The 19,097-nt window shown below is 36.4% G+C and overlaps 1 protein-coding gene across 12 annotated transcripts in view; it reads right to left on the minus strand.

The window, feature by feature from the left end:
* The window catches only part of ATG10 (autophagy related 10), a 223,732-nt gene that overhangs the window by 159,815 nt on the left and 44,820 nt on the right, over positions 1–19,097 (minus strand). For all 12 annotated transcript variants that reach the window (XR_007409748.1, XR_007409750.1, XR_007409749.1 and 9 more), the window contains one exon: positions 6,761–6,868. Coding sequence is in view for 9 of the 12 variants with exons in the window: in XM_049108309.1 (XP_048964266.1) it covers positions 6,761–6,868 (108 nt within the window). In the remaining 3 variants the exon portion in view is untranslated. The remainder of the gene's footprint in view (positions 1–6,760; positions 6,869–19,097) is intronic.

Below are 19,097 nucleotides of genomic sequence, written 5' to 3' on the forward strand. Positions count from 1 at the left end.
TTTTCACTCCAAATTAAATAAAGTTAATATTTGCTGTGTCTTTTAACTTTTTCAAAATATCTCAAGAAAAACATAGAAGTGGGATTGGGTCTGCTGTATTAATAGTTATTTTCTTTAGAAATCCATTTATCTATCAACATTAGATTCATCATAACAATATGTAAATACTGAGTGACTACTACACATGCTTCCATGTGTAACATTGCTTTAATAATTTCATTTTCATATACTGGGGAAAATCATGCTTATTACTCATCATTTACATTTACCAACATGTCTATACTGTAGTCTAAAAATAGCAGTTGCTTTACAGAGAAATTGTTAACACCAACTGAGAACTGTGGCTTGTCATTTATTCCATTATTAAAAAAAAAAAACACAATATTCTGACATAGGAGTCTATTTTGACATACAAAATAGAACTCATCCTAGAAGCCACTAAAATCCTTAGGGCAAATGAGTATATTTGAAGACCTGGTTACCTCAGAAGATCATCATTTTCTTGAATATGTTCTTTCGGCAATTGAGATCATCTCCAGTTACTGATTCTTGGCTATATGCTTCAGGGAATTTATGATAGGTTGTTTTTGTTGAGGGCTCTCTATTATATTTTACCTTCCCTGGACTAAGGGAAGTCCCAGCTGGTGAACAACAAGGCCCTAGGACAAAAATCCTTTTTTCAGTAGCATACTATTGCTATTTTTATGACTCTATCATTTTCATAGTTTTAAAAAATGTAATCTGAAGGTACAACCTGAGGCTCTTAGGTAATGAAGATAATAAATGAATAAATAAAATATGCTCTGCACCCATCTCTAATACCTCTTCAAGAGGAAGACATGGAACGTTAGCTATCTAACCTTAGACAGAAGAATCCAAACTTCAGTAATATAAAAAATGATTGACCTACTTAAAATAAATATGTTTAGGTATCAGATATGAATTAATCAAAGGGCAAAATCTGGGCATCTCCATTCTATCAAAACGATATAGAATTTCATAAATGAAGAAGTTAGAGATAAAACAAAACTGCAAAGCAACGTCAGCCAGAAACTAGTTCTATAAGGTAAGAATTTATCAGAGATTTTCCACTTCTAAACATTCACTGATCATTTTTACTACTGATTATTAACAGTCAATACCCATGTTGAATATTCATCTCATTGTTTCCTTTTATTAAGAGTGGTTTAATGTGGGATGCCTAGGTGGCTCAGTGGTTGGGCATCCACCTCTGGCTCAGGTTGTGTTCCCAGGGTCCTGGGATTGAGTCTTACATCGGGGTCCCCACAGGGAGCCTGCTACTCCGTCTGCCTATGTCCCTGCCTCTCTCTGTGTCTCTTATGAGTAAATAAATAAAATCTTTAAAAAAAAAAAGAGTGGCTTAATGCTATACATTATAGAAAACTATCACCTTGTTTCTCCACACTAGTCACTGCAATCTATTAGCTAATGAGTTAATCTAGAGTCTTACAAAATATGTTTAAAGTTTGGCAGTTATTTTGCAATAATATACACATATCATTTTAATAATGACAAATTTTCATCAAAAAACTAAGCTTGTGTTCCCATTTCCATTTTTAAATAATTATTTAATATATATAAGTAAGGCTTCAATTACAAAAACATCATATTTGTTAAAGCAGACCAATTATTAAATGTTTCTTACTATTGTTAAATAAATGATCAAAACTTAATTTATCTAAGAAAAGTATTCATTTAAATCCCAAAAATCATAAGGTGATAAAGTGAAGTATTAACACCAATATCTATTTATGGAAGTAAATGTTACATAAGATATTTCAAAGACCAGAGCTGGTTATGTTGGGTCCTGGTGAAAATATTCATTTATATCAAAGATTTTAAATTAAGGCAATGGATTTCTTTCGGTCACTGCTAAAGAAAATATCTTGTTCAAAAATTGCCAGTCTTGGTTGTTATTTCACAAACTTAGAAATGTCACAAGCAAATCATATTAAGTACTCTGAACAATAAATTTCTTATCCACTATGATTAGACTAGAAGAATTCCTATTCCTCTAAACTAGTACTAAACAACACCCCAATATATTTACTAGATTTCTGAATATCATCTCATTCTTTTAACTATCATTTTGAATTATATGTTAAAAATTCAAAGATGGTATAGAGTATGATTCTCACAAATTACTTCATTTATATATTCCATTATATTTTGCTTTGATTCTAAAAATCCTGTGATCGTCTACATACCATTGTAGATAATCTTATATTCATAAAAATTATGAATCCAGCCACTTTTCTACAATCAAGAAAGCTGGTTCTGGTTAGAACAAGGAAGTGAGTTGATTTCCCACATCATACATGGCCAAAATTTAAAAAAACAAAAATGAAACAACTATTCACAGAGGCATTCCTTTGAATATCTTTAAATTGGAATTGTAGAGATATGGAACTTTGGGGCTTTAAATTCTTTTTTTATTTATTTATTTATTTATTTGATAGAAAACAAGAGAGCATAAGCAGGGAGAGCAGTAGAGGGAGAGGGAGGAGCAGGCTGCCCGCTGAGCAGGGAGCCCAATACAGGTCTCAATTCCAGGACCCACACTGATAGCAGACACTCAACCAACTGAGTCACCCAGGTACCCTGGGCTTTAAATTCTGAAGAGAATGCAGAGGTCCCCTAGCTTAGTCTTTTATACAATGCAGGACTCCCTTCTATAATAATAGAGGCTAGGTTACCACAGCAGTGGCCTGAGGACTATCTGCAGAGTGTAAGGATAGTCTATGTGACCTCCACAATTTTTGCTTTGTTTTGTTATAATTAAGCCAACACACAAAAATATAGATCTGTGCCTCATCTTTCAAATCCACCTGGAGGGACACCTGGGTAGCTCAGCAGTTGAGCATCTGCCTTTGGCTCAGGGCGTGATCCCGGGGTCATGGAATCGAGTCCCGCATCGGGCTCCCTGCATGGAGCCTGCTTCTCCCTATGCCTGTGTCTCTGCCTCTCTCTCTCTCTCTGTATCTCTCATGAATAAATAAATGAAACCTTAAAAAAAATAATAAAAATAAAAAAGTAAAATCCACCTGGAGATGCATATCTACTGCCCCTATTGGATGAGTCATGCCATCTCTACTTCTCCAGTGTACTTCCCATCGGCCCACTTGACTCACTCATCATCTGCTGCCTTGTGTTTTAAGCATCTAAGCATTTCAGGCAATGACCACTCGATGCTCCAGAAAGAGGGTTATCCACTCTGTTGCTGAATATCATCACGAAAGGGGAGGGAGTATACAATTTTGCAAACTGACCAATTTCACTCTAGGCAATGCTAAACATTAGAGAGAACTACCTAGAAAAATTTTCAAACAGGAACTAGTTCTATCTTCAGAAACTCATTATTTTCAACTCTTACTTGTGTATTTATTATATTTTCTAGTTATTAGTATTCTTCACATATGATAATAATAATGTATTTTCTTTATCTAGATCAATGGTTCTCAAACATTTTAGTCTCAACCCATTTTCCCAACAAGCTTGTTTTAGAGAGTTCTAGCTATTGACATTCACTGTATTAGCAATTAAAACTAAAATTGTTAAAAATATATTTATTAATTCATTTAAAATACATGTTAACATCAAAAACAAAAAACAAAAAAATACAAAACAAAAAAAACAAAAAAACAAAACAAAAAAAAAAACAAAAAAAAAACAAAAAAAAATAAAATAAAATACATGTTAACATAATGATATATATCTATGAAAAATAAAGATTTTCCAAAACAGTACTGTCTCCCTCCTTTGATCTAAATATAGAACTTAAATATATACTTCCCTGTAGATCCCTTTTTGTTGGTCTCACATTACTCTTTGGCAGTAGACAACTGCTGATACCCATTCCAGCTCTCCTTAAGGCCAGTGCACCCATCCCACTTAGCTGTTTTGATCATTAGCTGATAATACACAGCAGAGTCACTTAGTAACTCTGGAGCCACCCTGCTTGGGAAGCTATGTTCAACTCCACTTCATCCAATGGTTGATGGACAAGTCAATAATTGTCACAGAGTACAAAAGACCAATCCCAATGACACAAAGTGGAACTAATTCTGGGTGTCCTTTGTGCTCCAGACCTTCCCATGGGATCAGACCCAAGCTGGTTTCTAGCGGAGACCACATTCTTCTTTAGCTTTTATCTCTTGTCCTATCCTGCTTCTGTCACTCTCTTTCTTCTACAAGCTCATCCCTAACAATACACTTGAACAGGCACCTCCATCATAGGCTCTGCTTCTGGCAAACCCAACCTGAGACATCTCTCATCCCACCAAGATTATTGCAATATCGACTCTGTCATACATTATATTAACTAACCATCTCAGCTGTGCAGCATCTCAAATATGCTAAGCATTCTAATCATAGAGCAATGCAGTAGCTCTCAAAATGGGACCCTGGGCCAGCAGCAGCAGCATCATTTGGGAACTTGTTAGAACTGCAAACTCTCACGCCATATTCCAAGCATATTGAATCAAAAATGCCATCATAAAAATGTGCCATAATTAACCAATCCATTATTATACATCTCAGCAGTTCCCATTTCTTCCTAGTATACATAATATTAAAATGAATGTACTTACAGGTAAATCTCTGTATGCATTTCTAATTATTCTATGAGTATTTGTCTGCAATCTACTTTGAGGTAAAAGAATTAAAAAATAAGATGTAGGGCAGCCCGGGTGGCTCAGGGGTTTAGCGCCACCTTCGGCCCAGGGCGTGATCCTGGAGACCCGGGATCGAGTCCCACGTCGGGCTCCCTGCATGGAGCCTGCTTCTCCCTCTGCCTGTGTCTCTGCCTCTCTCTCTCTCTCTCTCTCTCTAATGTCTCTCATGAATAAATAAATAAAATCTTTAAAATAAAATAAAATAAAAAATAAGATGTAAAAATAGATGAATAGAGGGACAGACATATAATAAAGCAAACACAGCAAGTGTTAATGAAAAAATCTAGGAGGATATGGACATTGACTGCAAAACTTTCGCAACTTTTTCATGTTTGAAAAAAAAATTTTAAGATTTCATTTATTTATTTGACAGAGAGCAAAAGCAGGGGGAGTAGCAGGGAGAGGGAGAAGCAGGCTTCCCATGGAGTAGGGAGCCTGATGTGGGGCCATATTTGAAATTTTTTAGAAAATGTTTAAAATGAAAAATGTTGAAAAGATTTGTATTTGATGAGGTTAATTCCTAGAATTGGAATAAATTGTTCATAGTATGTGCCCATCTTTATACTCTGTGAAGTTAAAACATCAACCAGAAAGTGTCAGTTCCCTCACACTGTCAACACCACTTTTTAGTGCTTTTCAAATCTCTGCCAACGTTTTAGGCATAAACTGGTAATTCATCTTTTAAATCACCATTTCCATGTGCATTTTTAAGTCAATATGTAATGAATTTAAAAGCTTCCTAACATGCTCAGCCTCAGATTTGATGTTGGTTATTTGAACTAAGAAGCAGTAATCAGGATTTGAGTGCCCACCCAGGGGCACTTAGCTTATTACCAAACATAATACCCTCAAGAATAACTTGCAAAAACTGAATCACATTGGCAAGAGTCATCTCTAGGCCAGTATCCTGCATGGGCAGGGAAGAGGGAGGGTTAGGGCTAGATTGGCAAATGGGTCTACTTTAACAGGTCCTGGAAAGGGGCTCTTCCTTCACAAGAAAAGTGCCCTCTCCCATTTTACTTACTGAAGTATTTTACTTCAGAATGGGCTCTACAAAATTATGGTATAGCCACAGAATGAAACACAATGAAGCCAATTAAAAAGAACTATGGAATCCTACATTTACTGACATGGAAAGATCTCCATGATACATGACTTGTTCATTGGACAAACAAAAAATATGTGAGTGTGTGTATGATAGAAAATGTGTGTTGGGGCACCCGGATGGCTCAGTCAGTTAGGCAGCTGCCTTCGCTCAAGTCATGACCCAGAGTAGGGCTGCCTGCTTGGTGGGGAACCTGCTTCTCTCTCTCCCTGGCTTGTGCTCTCTTCCACTCTCTCTGTCCCTCAAATAAATAAATAAATACATAAATAAATATTTTTTTAAAAAAGAAAATGTGGAGAAGTATATTTACTAAAATATTAATAGTGGCTGCCTCCAGTTAAAGGACATATGGGAGGTTTTTTTACTCTATGTATTTCTTTATTGTTTATTTTTGCCATGGATATATAAAAATTCTTATTAACAATAGCAATATAAGACGGCTATTTGCATTTTGATAAAAATAAAATTGAAAGTATCCCAGAAAACCACTAAGCCATTAGCACCTTATTAAAATTTAATATAGCAAGATTTTCAAGTCAAGGTTAAAGTCCCCTAAGGAATGAGACCTAGATCCAGCATATTTTAAAGGACATGGGAGAAAACAGTTAAGGACAGACTAGGCAAAGAGGTCTCCTGCCATGTATTAATCAGCTGAGGGACAGATCTGTATTGTCCTGGGAGGATCTCACTGGGGAAAAATCAACAGGCAACAGAAGGTATCTGTGGTCTTCTAATCCACAGTCTGCATAGACTCAAAGTGGATCTTAACTTTACCACAATTTCTGCTTTCAATATTATACAAGAAAATACCTTCTAACCCATGATGTTCAATTCTCTCCCTACAGCAGGCCCAGGATCCAATGCCAGTTATGTTTTTCAAATATATATTTAACAGATTAAAACTGTTTAATTTATACTCACAAAGACTGAAAAGGAGAATATGATATAGTAAACCACTTACCTCCATGGGAAGACATGTCTGTATATGGGCAGATGTTGCTGGAGGTGACATCGGCATCCCAGGTTTAATTTGAAAATGTGTTTTGCACATGTAGCCTTCAGAACAGTCCTGTGTTCCACACAAAGAATACAAAAGAAAATGCCAATTATCTTAAGAAAACATCATTTTAAGAACTACAGTTTCTCATAAATTTAAAGCTGAGTAAAGAAAAGTATATTAAATGATAGGAGATAATATGGATATATAAATCCATTCAATAAACTCTGAACAGAGTAAGCTCTCATTGGATGTAAATTTTAATCCCCTACCTTTATCACTTACTAATATTTCCTCTTCTCTTAGATATCCCCCCTCCTTTTTCTTCTAAGCAGTCCATAGCATAGAAGTCATAGTTCAAAACTTTAGCAGTTGGTAGCTGCTAAAAAGCATTTAAACTTATAAAAATATTTTGTGACATATTAATATTGATTTCATTGCCTATATAGAAAGAAACTTAAAGAGGATTTGCAACAGATCTTGAAGCTAGAAGGGACCTTCCACTTTAATTTCTTGTTCAAGGCAAGATCTCCATTACAACATCACAGGGAGGTAATTATGCAGCACCTGCCTAAGCACGTCCAGGAACCTTTCCTTTACTCCCTTTTATGACCACCACCTCTGTTTTGGTGCATGGTACATAGAGAAAATATTATCTTATAATGCACTGAAATGTTTCTCTTTAACTTTAACTCACTGGTTTTAATTCTGCCCTCCAGAGTCGAAACTCTTCTCTATAAAGTTATTCTTCAAAGACTTGAAGACAATTACCACCATTTTCAAATGTTCCTTAGAAGATATAATTTCCAAGCCCTTTATCAGTTGTACTTCTCACCTCTTTCTTATACTTGCTCTTAAATACACTAATGGGGGCAGCCCCAGTGGCTCAGCGGTTTAGTGCCACCTTCAGCCCAGGGCATGATCCTGGGGTCCAGGATCGAGTCCCACGTCGGGTTCCCTGCATGGAGCCTGCTTCTCCCTCTGCCTGTGTCTCTGCCTCTCTCTCTCTCTCTCTCTGTCTCTCTCTCTGTCTGTCATGAATAAATAAATAAAATCTTTTTAAAAATTTAAAAAAATTAAATATGCTAATGGATAATGTTTATCTAATCATCATCAGTTCCATTTTTTTAAGCAAAACTTGGTTGAATTCAACAAAGTCATGTATAAAAATGTAATACCTCCTTATACATGTACTCACTTATCAATGAATATTATTAATTCTCCACCAATTGTCACACTAACACTCACATTTTAACAGAATTTAGCTGTAATTAAGGAAGATGTGATTACTTAATCTGATGCAGTAACAAAAATACAGAATAGCATTCCAACTAAAATAATTCATAATTCACTTAAATATTTTTACTAAGATTTAAAAACTCAGTTTTTAACAACACAATAAGGGAAGAAAAAATTTACAGTGTTTGTAAATGACTTAACATTGATTTTTTTTTTTTTTTTAATTTGTGTCATGCTGGAGCACCTGGGTAGCATAGTCAAAGTGTCTGACTCTTGGCTTCAGCTCAGGTCATGATATCAGGGTGGTGAGATCAAGCCCATGTCAGTCTCTGTGCTCAGCTCAGAGTCTGCTTAAGACTTTCTCTCTCGCTCCCTCTGCCCCTCCCCCCTCTTTAAAATTAACAAATAAAAAAAATAAAAATAAATAAAAAATAAAATTAACAAATAAATATTTTTTAAAAATTGTGTCATGCCAACTATGTAAGAGCATTGGATTTTAAGTAACAGTACTAGGTTAAATAATGTCCCTTCATAATCCCTGTCCTGTGAATGTGACCTTTTGGGAAACAGGGTCTATGCAAATGTACTAAAGTTAAGATGAGGTCATACTGGAACAAGGTAGACTCTGCATCCTATATGACTAGTGTCCTCTTAAGAGGAAAATTTGGCTACAGAGACACAGATACACAGGGGAGAAGGCCATGGGAAGACAGAGGCACAGACTGAAGTGGTATATCTACAAGCCAAAAAATGCCAACAATTGCCATCAACCACCAGAAGCTAGAAGGGGCAAAGAAAAGTTCTTCTCTAGAGCCTTTAGAGGGAGCATGGTCCTGTAAACACCTTGAATTTCAACTCCCAACCTCCAGAACAGGAAGAGAATAAATTTAAGTCATTCAGTTCATAGTACTTTCTTATGGTAGCTCTAAGAAAGTAATGCAGGAACTATATTTTCCAATAAACTTGGTGGCATATTTACAATGCCTCCCAGTTAGCTGGACATCCCACCAGCCCTCCTATAAAAGAACCTTGCTGGTTGGTCCTGATCAGCACCAGTTCTTTTGGCTGGACCCAACTTATTCTGATTGGTTGATTCCACTGCCATGGATGGCTAAATATTTAAGTATCATTCCTCCCTGTAAGGTAAGCTATCAGGTATCCAAAACTATCACCTTTAAAAAAATATTTTTTTATTTATTTGAGAAAGCACATGCACTCATAAGCAGGGGGAGGGGCAGAGAGGGAGGGAAAGAATCTCAAGCAGACTCTGTGCCAGTGTAGAGCCCATAGGAGGTTCAATGTCTGACACTAAGAACATGACCCAAGCAGAAACCAAGAGTCCCACACTCAGCTGATTGAGCCACTCAGGTACCCCAATACTATCTCCTTTTATTATTTCATTAAACTTATACATTTTGTAGATGGAATTATTGTTTTAAATTCTAGCTCTGCATCAACCAAACACAAGCACAGCCCCTGATGGCACTCAACCACTGAAATATTTTCATTTGGACGACCTAAATGACTTAATATTGGCTTAAATCAAAGATATATGTAGTGATTGTTACTTTTTACATCAGGTATCTATTTCCCCTTCTTCTGGAACAGTAGCCAATTTTCTTCTAAGGAATCATTCCCTTCTCCCCTATAAGTATGGACATGGCTGCCCTACACTCAGAACGATCACAGGACTCTGATCTGGCCAATAAGAACATAAGTCTTGCTAGCCTCAGAGACTCGGGCAGGGGCAAAAAATCTACTCAAGGCCAATGAAACACAGTTAAGGACTCTGGTTAGGGGAGTGGGAAGATACTCTCTTTTCTACTGGAATTGAACCAGGAAGATAAAGTCTTGGCAGTGTTGGCAGCCATCATATAATTAAATGGAACCTGAGAATGAAGCCATGCAGAGGAAAGTAAGACCATGAAATGCGGAAAGACGAGATCTTGATTACACTATTCATACCAACCATACCTGAAGCTAGTTCTACCTTCAAATTTTTCAATTACTTGGCCTCCAAAGCCCCTTCTTGGCTTCACCCAATTTGGATTGGGTTTCCTGTCACTTGCAACTGAAATAATATTTCTATAAAATGCCCTATATTATGTTATTAGGGTTTTTTTTTTTAAGATTTTATTTATTTATTCATGAGAGACACAGAGACAGAGGCAGAGACACAGGCAGAGGGAGAAGCAGGCTCCATGCAGAGAGCCTGATGTAGTACTCAATCCCGGGACCCCAGGGTCATGCCCCGAGCCAAAGGCACACACCCAGCTGCTGAGCCACCCAAGCTCAGGAACTAAATAGTTTAAATAGTTTAAAACAAGGTATGATTTTCCAGTATCCTCCTATGACCATGGAAGGAGTCTCTTAAGCAATAAAATAGTTTGACTTGAATAAATAAATAAACAAACATGATTTCTATTGTATTTATGAACACCCTCGTTATAATAGATAATCAATAGTTGATTATAAAAAATTTTTACCAAATATAGTAAATCCAAAATGGTATGTGATTGTGAATCAAAAAGTACCAGCAGTCTGCAATTTAAAAATAATCCAGGTATGGGGGGGGAGGTACTCTTAAGACATGCAGAGAAAAGTTAAAACTAAGCTGTGTGTGCTGAATCTGATTCATCAAATGAGAGTAACTATTCTATTTCATGAGTGCTGATCAGACAACCTCTCCTTGAGATCATCTATAATTTAGTAAAACCCTAATTACAAGGCAAAATACATCTCCTTTGACATCAAGAGGTTAAGTCCGAAATTCCTATGCACCTCTGTTATAAAATTTAAATATATTATCTGATCTCTTTTCCAATGAATTGACAGATATGTCATTTTTAATATTACTTATAATTTAAGGGATTTTATTTCTATTTTAGGTAATTCATGATGCCACTATTAGTGTAAGTAGCATCATGCACAAGGGCTTTTGATTCAGCCTCTATCTGGTCATGGTAATTTTCTTTTTGGTATCAATCTCTCAAACATCAAGATTAGCCTTGAAAAATTAAATATAGGGAAAAAATAACAGTTTAAAGCATTTTAGCTTCCTTTCAAACATTTGCTTCCACAGAAGTAGGCCTTTCTCCTACACTGCTTTAATTTAAGGCAGAAAAATGTTTTATTCTTCACTGTTGGAAGGTTATTTTTGTAGAAACAAGCAAACGTAAAAGCATGAGAACTGCCCTCCTGAGCTAGCACTGCCGTCCATCTAGCCCAATAAATGACAATTAACTCAAATTTTGACCAACTTTTCTGGTTGACATTCAACTCTAGCTTCCCCTCATTCTTTCTGTACTTAAGATAGACTACAACTTAGTGTTTTCTTTAATTTTTAACATATGTTAGTTTTGTTTCCAAAGTTAGGGCCTAGGTTCCAGGCCATAGGGAAGAAAGGGTCCACATAAAAACCTGGCCTCTGGTCCCTGAAAATACCCTAGACCAGAACAGGAAAAAGTAGGAACAAAAGAAATCTTGCAATTTATCCAGCTCAACCCTCTCATTTTAGAGATAAGAGGGTGAAGGACTGAAGTACTTTTGAGAGACTTGTCTTACAGCTAATTGGGGGAAGTGCTGGAAGTGGAAAGGAGGCCTCTTGACCCAGCGCTTGCTACCACACTCAGCAATTCTTCCAGAATCAGGATCATGGCAGAAACATGCTTACTGACTCTCAGGGAGTGGTGTAAGCCCACGCTTTGCACACTGAGTAACAAACTGAAGCTGTTCAAGCGTGGTCTGGGGACCAGCAGCCTCCATGTCACCTGGGAGCTTGTTAGACACACAGACTCTCAAGCTCCTCCTCAGACTTCCTGAATCAGAATCTGTATTTAACAGGACCCCAGGTGATTTGTGTGCACATTTGGAAGCACTGAGGCAACATGCACTGCAATCCCTGATTCAAAGGTATGGCAAACTGATTACATTAAACAGTGGTTCTCAGCCCTAGCTGAGACCAGTGAAATCACAATCTTTCTACAGTGCAAACTTCAATGTAGCAACCAGCGTTGAGAACTACTTTACTTAATTAATTCACTGAAGTTCCCATTTTAAACTCTGAGAACAGTCAACCAAGTAAGTATTCTGTAGCTGTCTTAGGAGAAATGGCCACAAACAACTCCCAACCTCCAGGAATACCATGGCCCACTTGGAGCTCTCCATAGGCAAAATTGGCTTCTGCGAATTCTCATCTTGAGCGAATTCTCATTTTGACAGCACCGAGACAACTTTTTAAGTGGTCTTTACTACCACCTCAAACTCCACTTTCTGGCAACTTGCCCAGCCTTGACCCAAGCCTCTGTAACTGTCATTAACAACTCAAAACTGTCACCACCCCATGTCCAACTACACTTTAGCCATCAGAGCTCCTTACTGCCCATCCGCCACTAAGCACAGGTTGCTTCACTCTGTCACTGCAGAAGAGAAATAATAGAAAATGTCCAGGTGTTGTTCTCCAGACACCACTAATGAAAAAAAGAACACTTCCGCCTCATAGTCAAAACTCAAGTTATCTACATAGAATATCCTTCACATTACACCAAAATGTGGAATAAAGAGTTAAATGAGAAAAACAAAAACATCAATGTGCTAGATGAAAACACTGGAATGAATGTGTACATAAAGATATATATGTAATTTCATATTTATATTTATGTATGTATTTAAGGATATTTTTAAAATAAATAAAAACCCACAGTTATAATAAAATAATAATTTCTATATCATGGAAAAAAATCTTAACACCATAAAATCAAAAGATAAATATCAAAATATGAAAAATACATTTGTAGCCCATATCATAGGACTAATTTTGTCAATATATAGTTTTAATTTCCCCCAATGTATTAATAGTTCCAGTAAATCAGTAAGAAAAAGACCAACAGGGGTGCCTACGTGGCTAAGTTAGTTAAGCAGCTACCTTTGGCTCAGGTCATGATCCCAGGGTCCTGGGATCAAGCACTGCTTCAAACTCCCTGCTCAGCAGGTGGTCTGCTTCTCTCTCTCTCCCTCTGTTCCTCCCCCTGCTCATTCTCCTTCTCTCTCCCTCTCAAATAAATAATTAAAATCTTTAAAAAATAAAAAGACCAACAGCTCAACAGGAAAATGAGCAAAGGATATAAACAGATCACTAAAGAGGAAGTACATATGGATATTAACCATATAAAAATAAACCTATTTTACACATAAGAAAACATTACCCATAAGAAAAATGCAAATTAAAACTACGTGATACCATTTTTTACCTGTCAGATTGACAAAGACCAAAAGCATGAAATAAAGTGTGTAGGTAAAGATGTAGAAAAAAATACACAGGCACTGTCATACATTGCCATGGGCAGGGTAGTTTAAATTAATATAACTTCTCTGGGGAACAAGTTGGCAATAACTAACCAAATTAAAAATGCACATATCTTCCACCCAGAAATGCACCTTATAGATATAGCTGTACATGCAGGAAATAAAATTCATGCAATGATATGTATAAAGTATTGCTTTAATAGCACTCGATTGGAAATAACCTAAATACCTACCAATGAAGTTAAATTATGGTATATGCAAATAATGGAATGTTATTCAGCCATAAAAAAAAATGAGTAAGTTCTCTAAGTATTGATATGGAATAATAACAAAGATAGACCACTGAGGGGAAAAAAATGTGCAGAATAGTATGTGTACATATATATTATGATACCATTTATTTAAATATAATTGTATATGTCTGTGTGTGTATTAAATATATCTGGAAAAAATAAATAAATAAATATATCTGGAAGGACACCCAAAACACTGGTATCAGTGGTAACCTCTGAAGGTCCAGGTGAGGCAGGTGGGAGAGTTAGGAAGGAAACTTATTTTTTTTAGTGTACAAACCCTTTTGTGCCTATAAATAACACTTCATATTAAAGAAATACTTCATTGACTGCCCTTTGAACATATGCCTCCAAGCTATCACACTGCTGTAATAAATTCCAATTTTGAACTTCTAGGGAAAAAATGTCCTGGAAGCCATATAGAACCCTACAGAGACAACCAAATTTTCTAGTGTAGTGCTGACTGAGTATTGGATGGAGATCTAAGGATTTCCTAACAGAACAAGTGTGTGTCTGCTTTCTCACAAATTGCCATGGGCTATGCCACCCAGATAGCTGTTATGCCTGTTGGAATCCAGCTATCCAAACAATTATAGGGCTTCTATTATTGAATTTTAATAAGGGTTTAATGATCTTCTCTAGAAAAACACTGCTATCTAAAAATATATATATATAGGGGCACTTGGGTGGCTCAAGCATCTACCTTCGGCTCAGGTCATGATCCCAGGGTCCTGGGATCGAGCCCCACATCAGGCTCTGTGCTCAGTGGTGAGTCTGCTTCTCCCTCTTCCTCTGCCACTCCCTCCTTTCATGTTCTCTCTCTCCCTCACTCTCTCAAATAAATAAATAAAATATTTAAAATTATATATATATATAGATAGAGATAGATAGATAGATAGATAGATAGATAGATGCTTATCTAAGGGCCTCAGCTCTACCTTGCAATAAAATATTGCATATAGTACTTAAACTCAAGTTAACTACCCAGAATGACCAGCTGCATGCAGGGCTTGGCAAGGCTGTTGGGGAGGAATTATGACAAGCAGAAGTTTCTAGGTCACTGCCAACACTGATGAAACAACATGACGTTCAGGGTCAGTGGAACCCTGAGGAAGAGGCCAAACCTAGGCCACAGATCTTGAGTGATTACTCTTTCCCTCCATAAGAGATCAAATCAATACTACCAGCAGCTGCCCATAGCTGATTAATCTTAGGGGTGAAAAAAAGAAAGTGAACACTGCTGCTGAAAAGCAAAGATTACACTGGGTAGATCAGACATTAAACTAATATCTGTCTATTTTTTTAAAAGCCAAAGTCAGATAGCATAGGAAAATAATTGTTAAGGATTTAGAGATCCTCCAGAACACAATTCTAAATATGCTAGTGTGTCCTCTCCTCTTGCCCACTCTTAACACCCACGCAATCTCACTAACTGCAGTTTCAATTTCTGAACCCAGTTACACCTTCCAATGCATGTAGATCCAGGCCATGGCTGACTCTAATGCCATTGAGTCAATATCCAGTCAAAGTAATCCATGAGTAACTCAGGTAAAAATTCAAAAGACCAAAAACTCAAGAAACCAAAAGGAAAAGAGAGGGTATAACATACTTCACCTTTGAAAAAGAGCTTTGTACATCTCTAATCTTCCCTAGTCTTATAGTATTTTGGAGTTTAAAAAACACAACAGTCATTTATTAAATAGCCCACACTTATTTCAAAACTTTCTAGGGGAAAGGAATGGAGATGCAGCTCAGCTTCAGTTGAGGAAGCTGGGGCTGTCCTTTTGAGAAAAAATTAAATCTTCTGACTGGGTCCCATCTAATTAAGGCTGATACCCCCTTGCTTCACCATTTACATGACACAATCCATAATTATTGCTTTTATCTGTGTGACCTACTGTGTGAATGCCTACTGAACACATCTGTTCATTGGCTGGAAATTAAACCACACAAAAACACTGTAACCATTGGCCCTTGACTGGAGGCTCTCTGACTCTTCCCAATTAAAAGAGCTTTCTTGGCCTGGCTGTGGTATGAAACGAAATGAGAATCTGTAGGATTTTGACTGAAACATTCTCTCCACAGCAGTAGCATATCGGACGATTATACTATCTTCTATCACAATACTTAGTCCAGCAATGAATCTTTTTACCTTAGCACACAAATAAACTTTTATTAGATTTAAATTTCTAATCAATCTATAAACAAAGCACAAAGAACTAATTATAATTAATGAACAAAATCTAAATATCATAAATCTTGATGATATAAAAATAGTAATATAATTAATTTTAAAATCAGAAGAATGGGGACTCCTGGGTGGCTCAGTGATTGAGCCTTTGTCACAGTTCATGATCCTGGGATCCTGGATCAAGTTCCACATCATGCTCCCCACAGGGAGCCTGCTTCTCCCTCTGCCTATGTCTCTGCCTCTCTCTGTGTCACTCATGAATAAATAAAATCTTTTAAAAAAATAATAAAATAAAATAAAAATCAGAAGAACAAGAAGGAATGTGGGAGATAGTATAAGCACATTAATTCCTCATCTATCACAGCAGGATTCAATCACTATTGTCCAAAGATGAGAAACTGGTAAGTAGAAGTACATTGTTTAAAGTTACAAGGATAACTATGAGAATAACCAAGGAATTAATTCTTCATCAATAGGGGCTCCAGTAAACAAATGTAAATCATCCATACAATGGAATACTATGCAACCATCAGAAATAATGAGATATTTCTATATGTGCTCACAAAGAAAGATACTATGATATGTTAGGTGGAAAAGGTAAGTTACAGAACAAGGATCCCATTTATGTAAATATATTATAAATGTTCATTCATATATTTATGTACATAGAAAACAAACTACAGACCTGAATCAGAGGAAAGGGAAGAAACTATTTTCACCTGCATTTTATATACTTAAGTATATCAGAGTTTTACAATGGCCATATACTGTTTTTCCTTGTAAAAATTAAATAAAACAAATAAAGTAAAATAAAGACCCAACCCATGAAAGAAAAAGTAACACTGCACTAGGAAGCCTGAAATAGGAAAATCCATTAAAACTTTCCTTCCACTCTATTATTCTAAGAGAAATAAGTCAATCAGAGAAAGATCTCACTCATATGTGGAATTTAAGAGACAAAACAGAGGATCATAGAGGAAGAGAGGAAAAAATAAACAAGACAAAATCCGAGAGGGAGACAAACCATAAGAGGAAACAAACTGAGGGTTGCTGGAAGGGAGGGGTGTGGGGGGATGGGGTAACTGGGTGATGGACATTAAGGAGGGCACATGATGTAGTGAGCACTGGGTATCCTTTAAGACTGATGAATCACTGAACTCTACCTCTGAAACTAAATGCATTATATGAAAATAAATAAATAAATAAATAAATAAATAAATAATAAATACATTATATGTTAATTCATTGAAATTTAATTTTAAAAAATTGTTTTAATTTTCCTTCCACTCTGAAATCAAAATTATTCTAAGAACCATAAAATGTTCTTGCATACAATGTTAACTTTTGTTTTTATTTTGTCTCCTTATTTTTATTTTTTTTAAAGATTTATTTATTTATTCATGATAGACACAGAGAGCGACAGAGAGAGAGAGGGGCAGAGACACAGGAGGAGGGAGAAGCAGGCTCCATGCCGGAAGCCCGACAGGGGACTCAATCCCGGGACTCCAGGATTGCGCTCTGGGCCAAAGGCAGGCGCCAAACCGCTGAACCACCCAGGGATCCCTTTTCTTTCCTTTTTAAACTAACCCTCTAGTTGCTAAACCAAAACAAGGGCAATATTTCTTTCCCAGAATTACAGCATATCTTCACTATTTTTCAAATGGACATTTTTTTTTTTTTTTGGCCACTTAAAATTTCAATTTTAAGGGCTTTCAATTTTCAACTTCATTTCAATATAAACATACTGAGAAGCCTTGCACTGTGCTCATTTATCTAAAACCCTGGTTTTCATATAATTGTCCTGGCTCCCTTTCCCTGGAAGAACTCAGACCTCCTATGTCCCCCTTCTCTTCACCTCCAACCCCTTCATAGATGGGCAGTGAATTAATATAATCAATTCCCTTGCCCAAATGCAGGTCAAAGCACAGCAAAGCACAGTGGTCCCAAGGAAAAAAGAGCAGAAAGATCTGCTCTTAGCCACTTATCAGACCAGAAAAAGTTACTGAGCCAATTTGGTGACCTTATCTGAGAGAAGCACACATTTATATGTTTAAACATACCTACACATCCTGCTTATTTCATAAAAGTTTAAAAAAATGATTAGAGTTTAAATGATGCTAAATTCCTTCCCTTTCTTGGAACCAAAGCATCAAAAGTAACTTTAAATCACATTGGTTCCATTTTCCTTATTTCAACAGATATCTCTACAATATTAAATTTCACTATTAAGCATTTTGTGGGATTTCATCCTCTTTTTCCTCTTTTGTTTTTTAATAATGTTTTCAGGTTTTCTACTTGCCCATTTTGAGTTTTCAATTTTCAGTTCATAGATGTGGGACCTCCATCTGTGCCCTCATACTTTTTTTATATTAAACAATTTGGTTTTGCCTCTTAGTGCATTCCTGCTTATTTGTGCCCAAGGAATGGCCAACAGCTTCTATAACTGATTAGAGGGAATGTGGGGAACCTGGTGCAGAAAAATAATTTTTCTGTGTTTCTACTTCCAATTTAACTTTATAGAGATTTAAAGTATTTTGTTTGCTCCAGTTGAAATGTTCTCAAAGGTTTATCATTGCTTTCCCAATATTGTAGCTTAAAAAACAAACACATAAATGACCCATGTTCTAACTTCCCTGTCTTAATTTATAGATTTAAAGTTACGCCAAATCTTATTCCTTTCATAAGTATTTCCTTTTTTATAACATTATCTCTTCTAAGTAAATCATTCAAGAGAATTAAGAGTACTGAAGTAATTTTATAATTAGAGTAAATTGAAAGAAATTTGATAGTCTCACAGTAGAAAATTATCAGGGTAGCAAGTTGTCACTTTGATTTCAAAGCACTAGTCTTACAAAGCAGTACAAATAATTTATTAACTTTCCTGGTTTTTCAAGAAATAAAGGGTGCCTGAGTTTAGGCAGTTTTACTCAGAGAAGGCTCCTGCTGTGAGGGTGAAAAAAGGCAAAGCGGAAGTAAGAAAGTCCTTCTTGGCACGGGTGCCATACAAAGTACATAAAATGGGTGGCTTAAAACTACGGACATGTATTACTCTCTCACCATTCCGAATCTGGAGGACAGATTCCAAAATCAAGGTGCTAACAGGGCCATATTCTCTCTTTAGACTCTAGGGGAGAAATCTCTCTTGCCTTTTCCTAGGTTCTGGTTGTTGCCCAAATCGCTGCTTCTGTCTTCGTGTTTATCTTTGTGTCCAAATCTCCCTGCTCTTAAAGGACATCAGTCATAATGTACTTAGGACACACTGCAATCCAGTAGA

This window comes from Canis lupus, chromosome 3, assembly GCF_003254725.2.
Source record: "Canis lupus dingo isolate Sandy chromosome 3, ASM325472v2, whole genome shotgun sequence".
Classification (NCBI taxonomy): domain Eukaryota; kingdom Metazoa; phylum Chordata; class Mammalia; order Carnivora; family Canidae; genus Canis; species Canis lupus.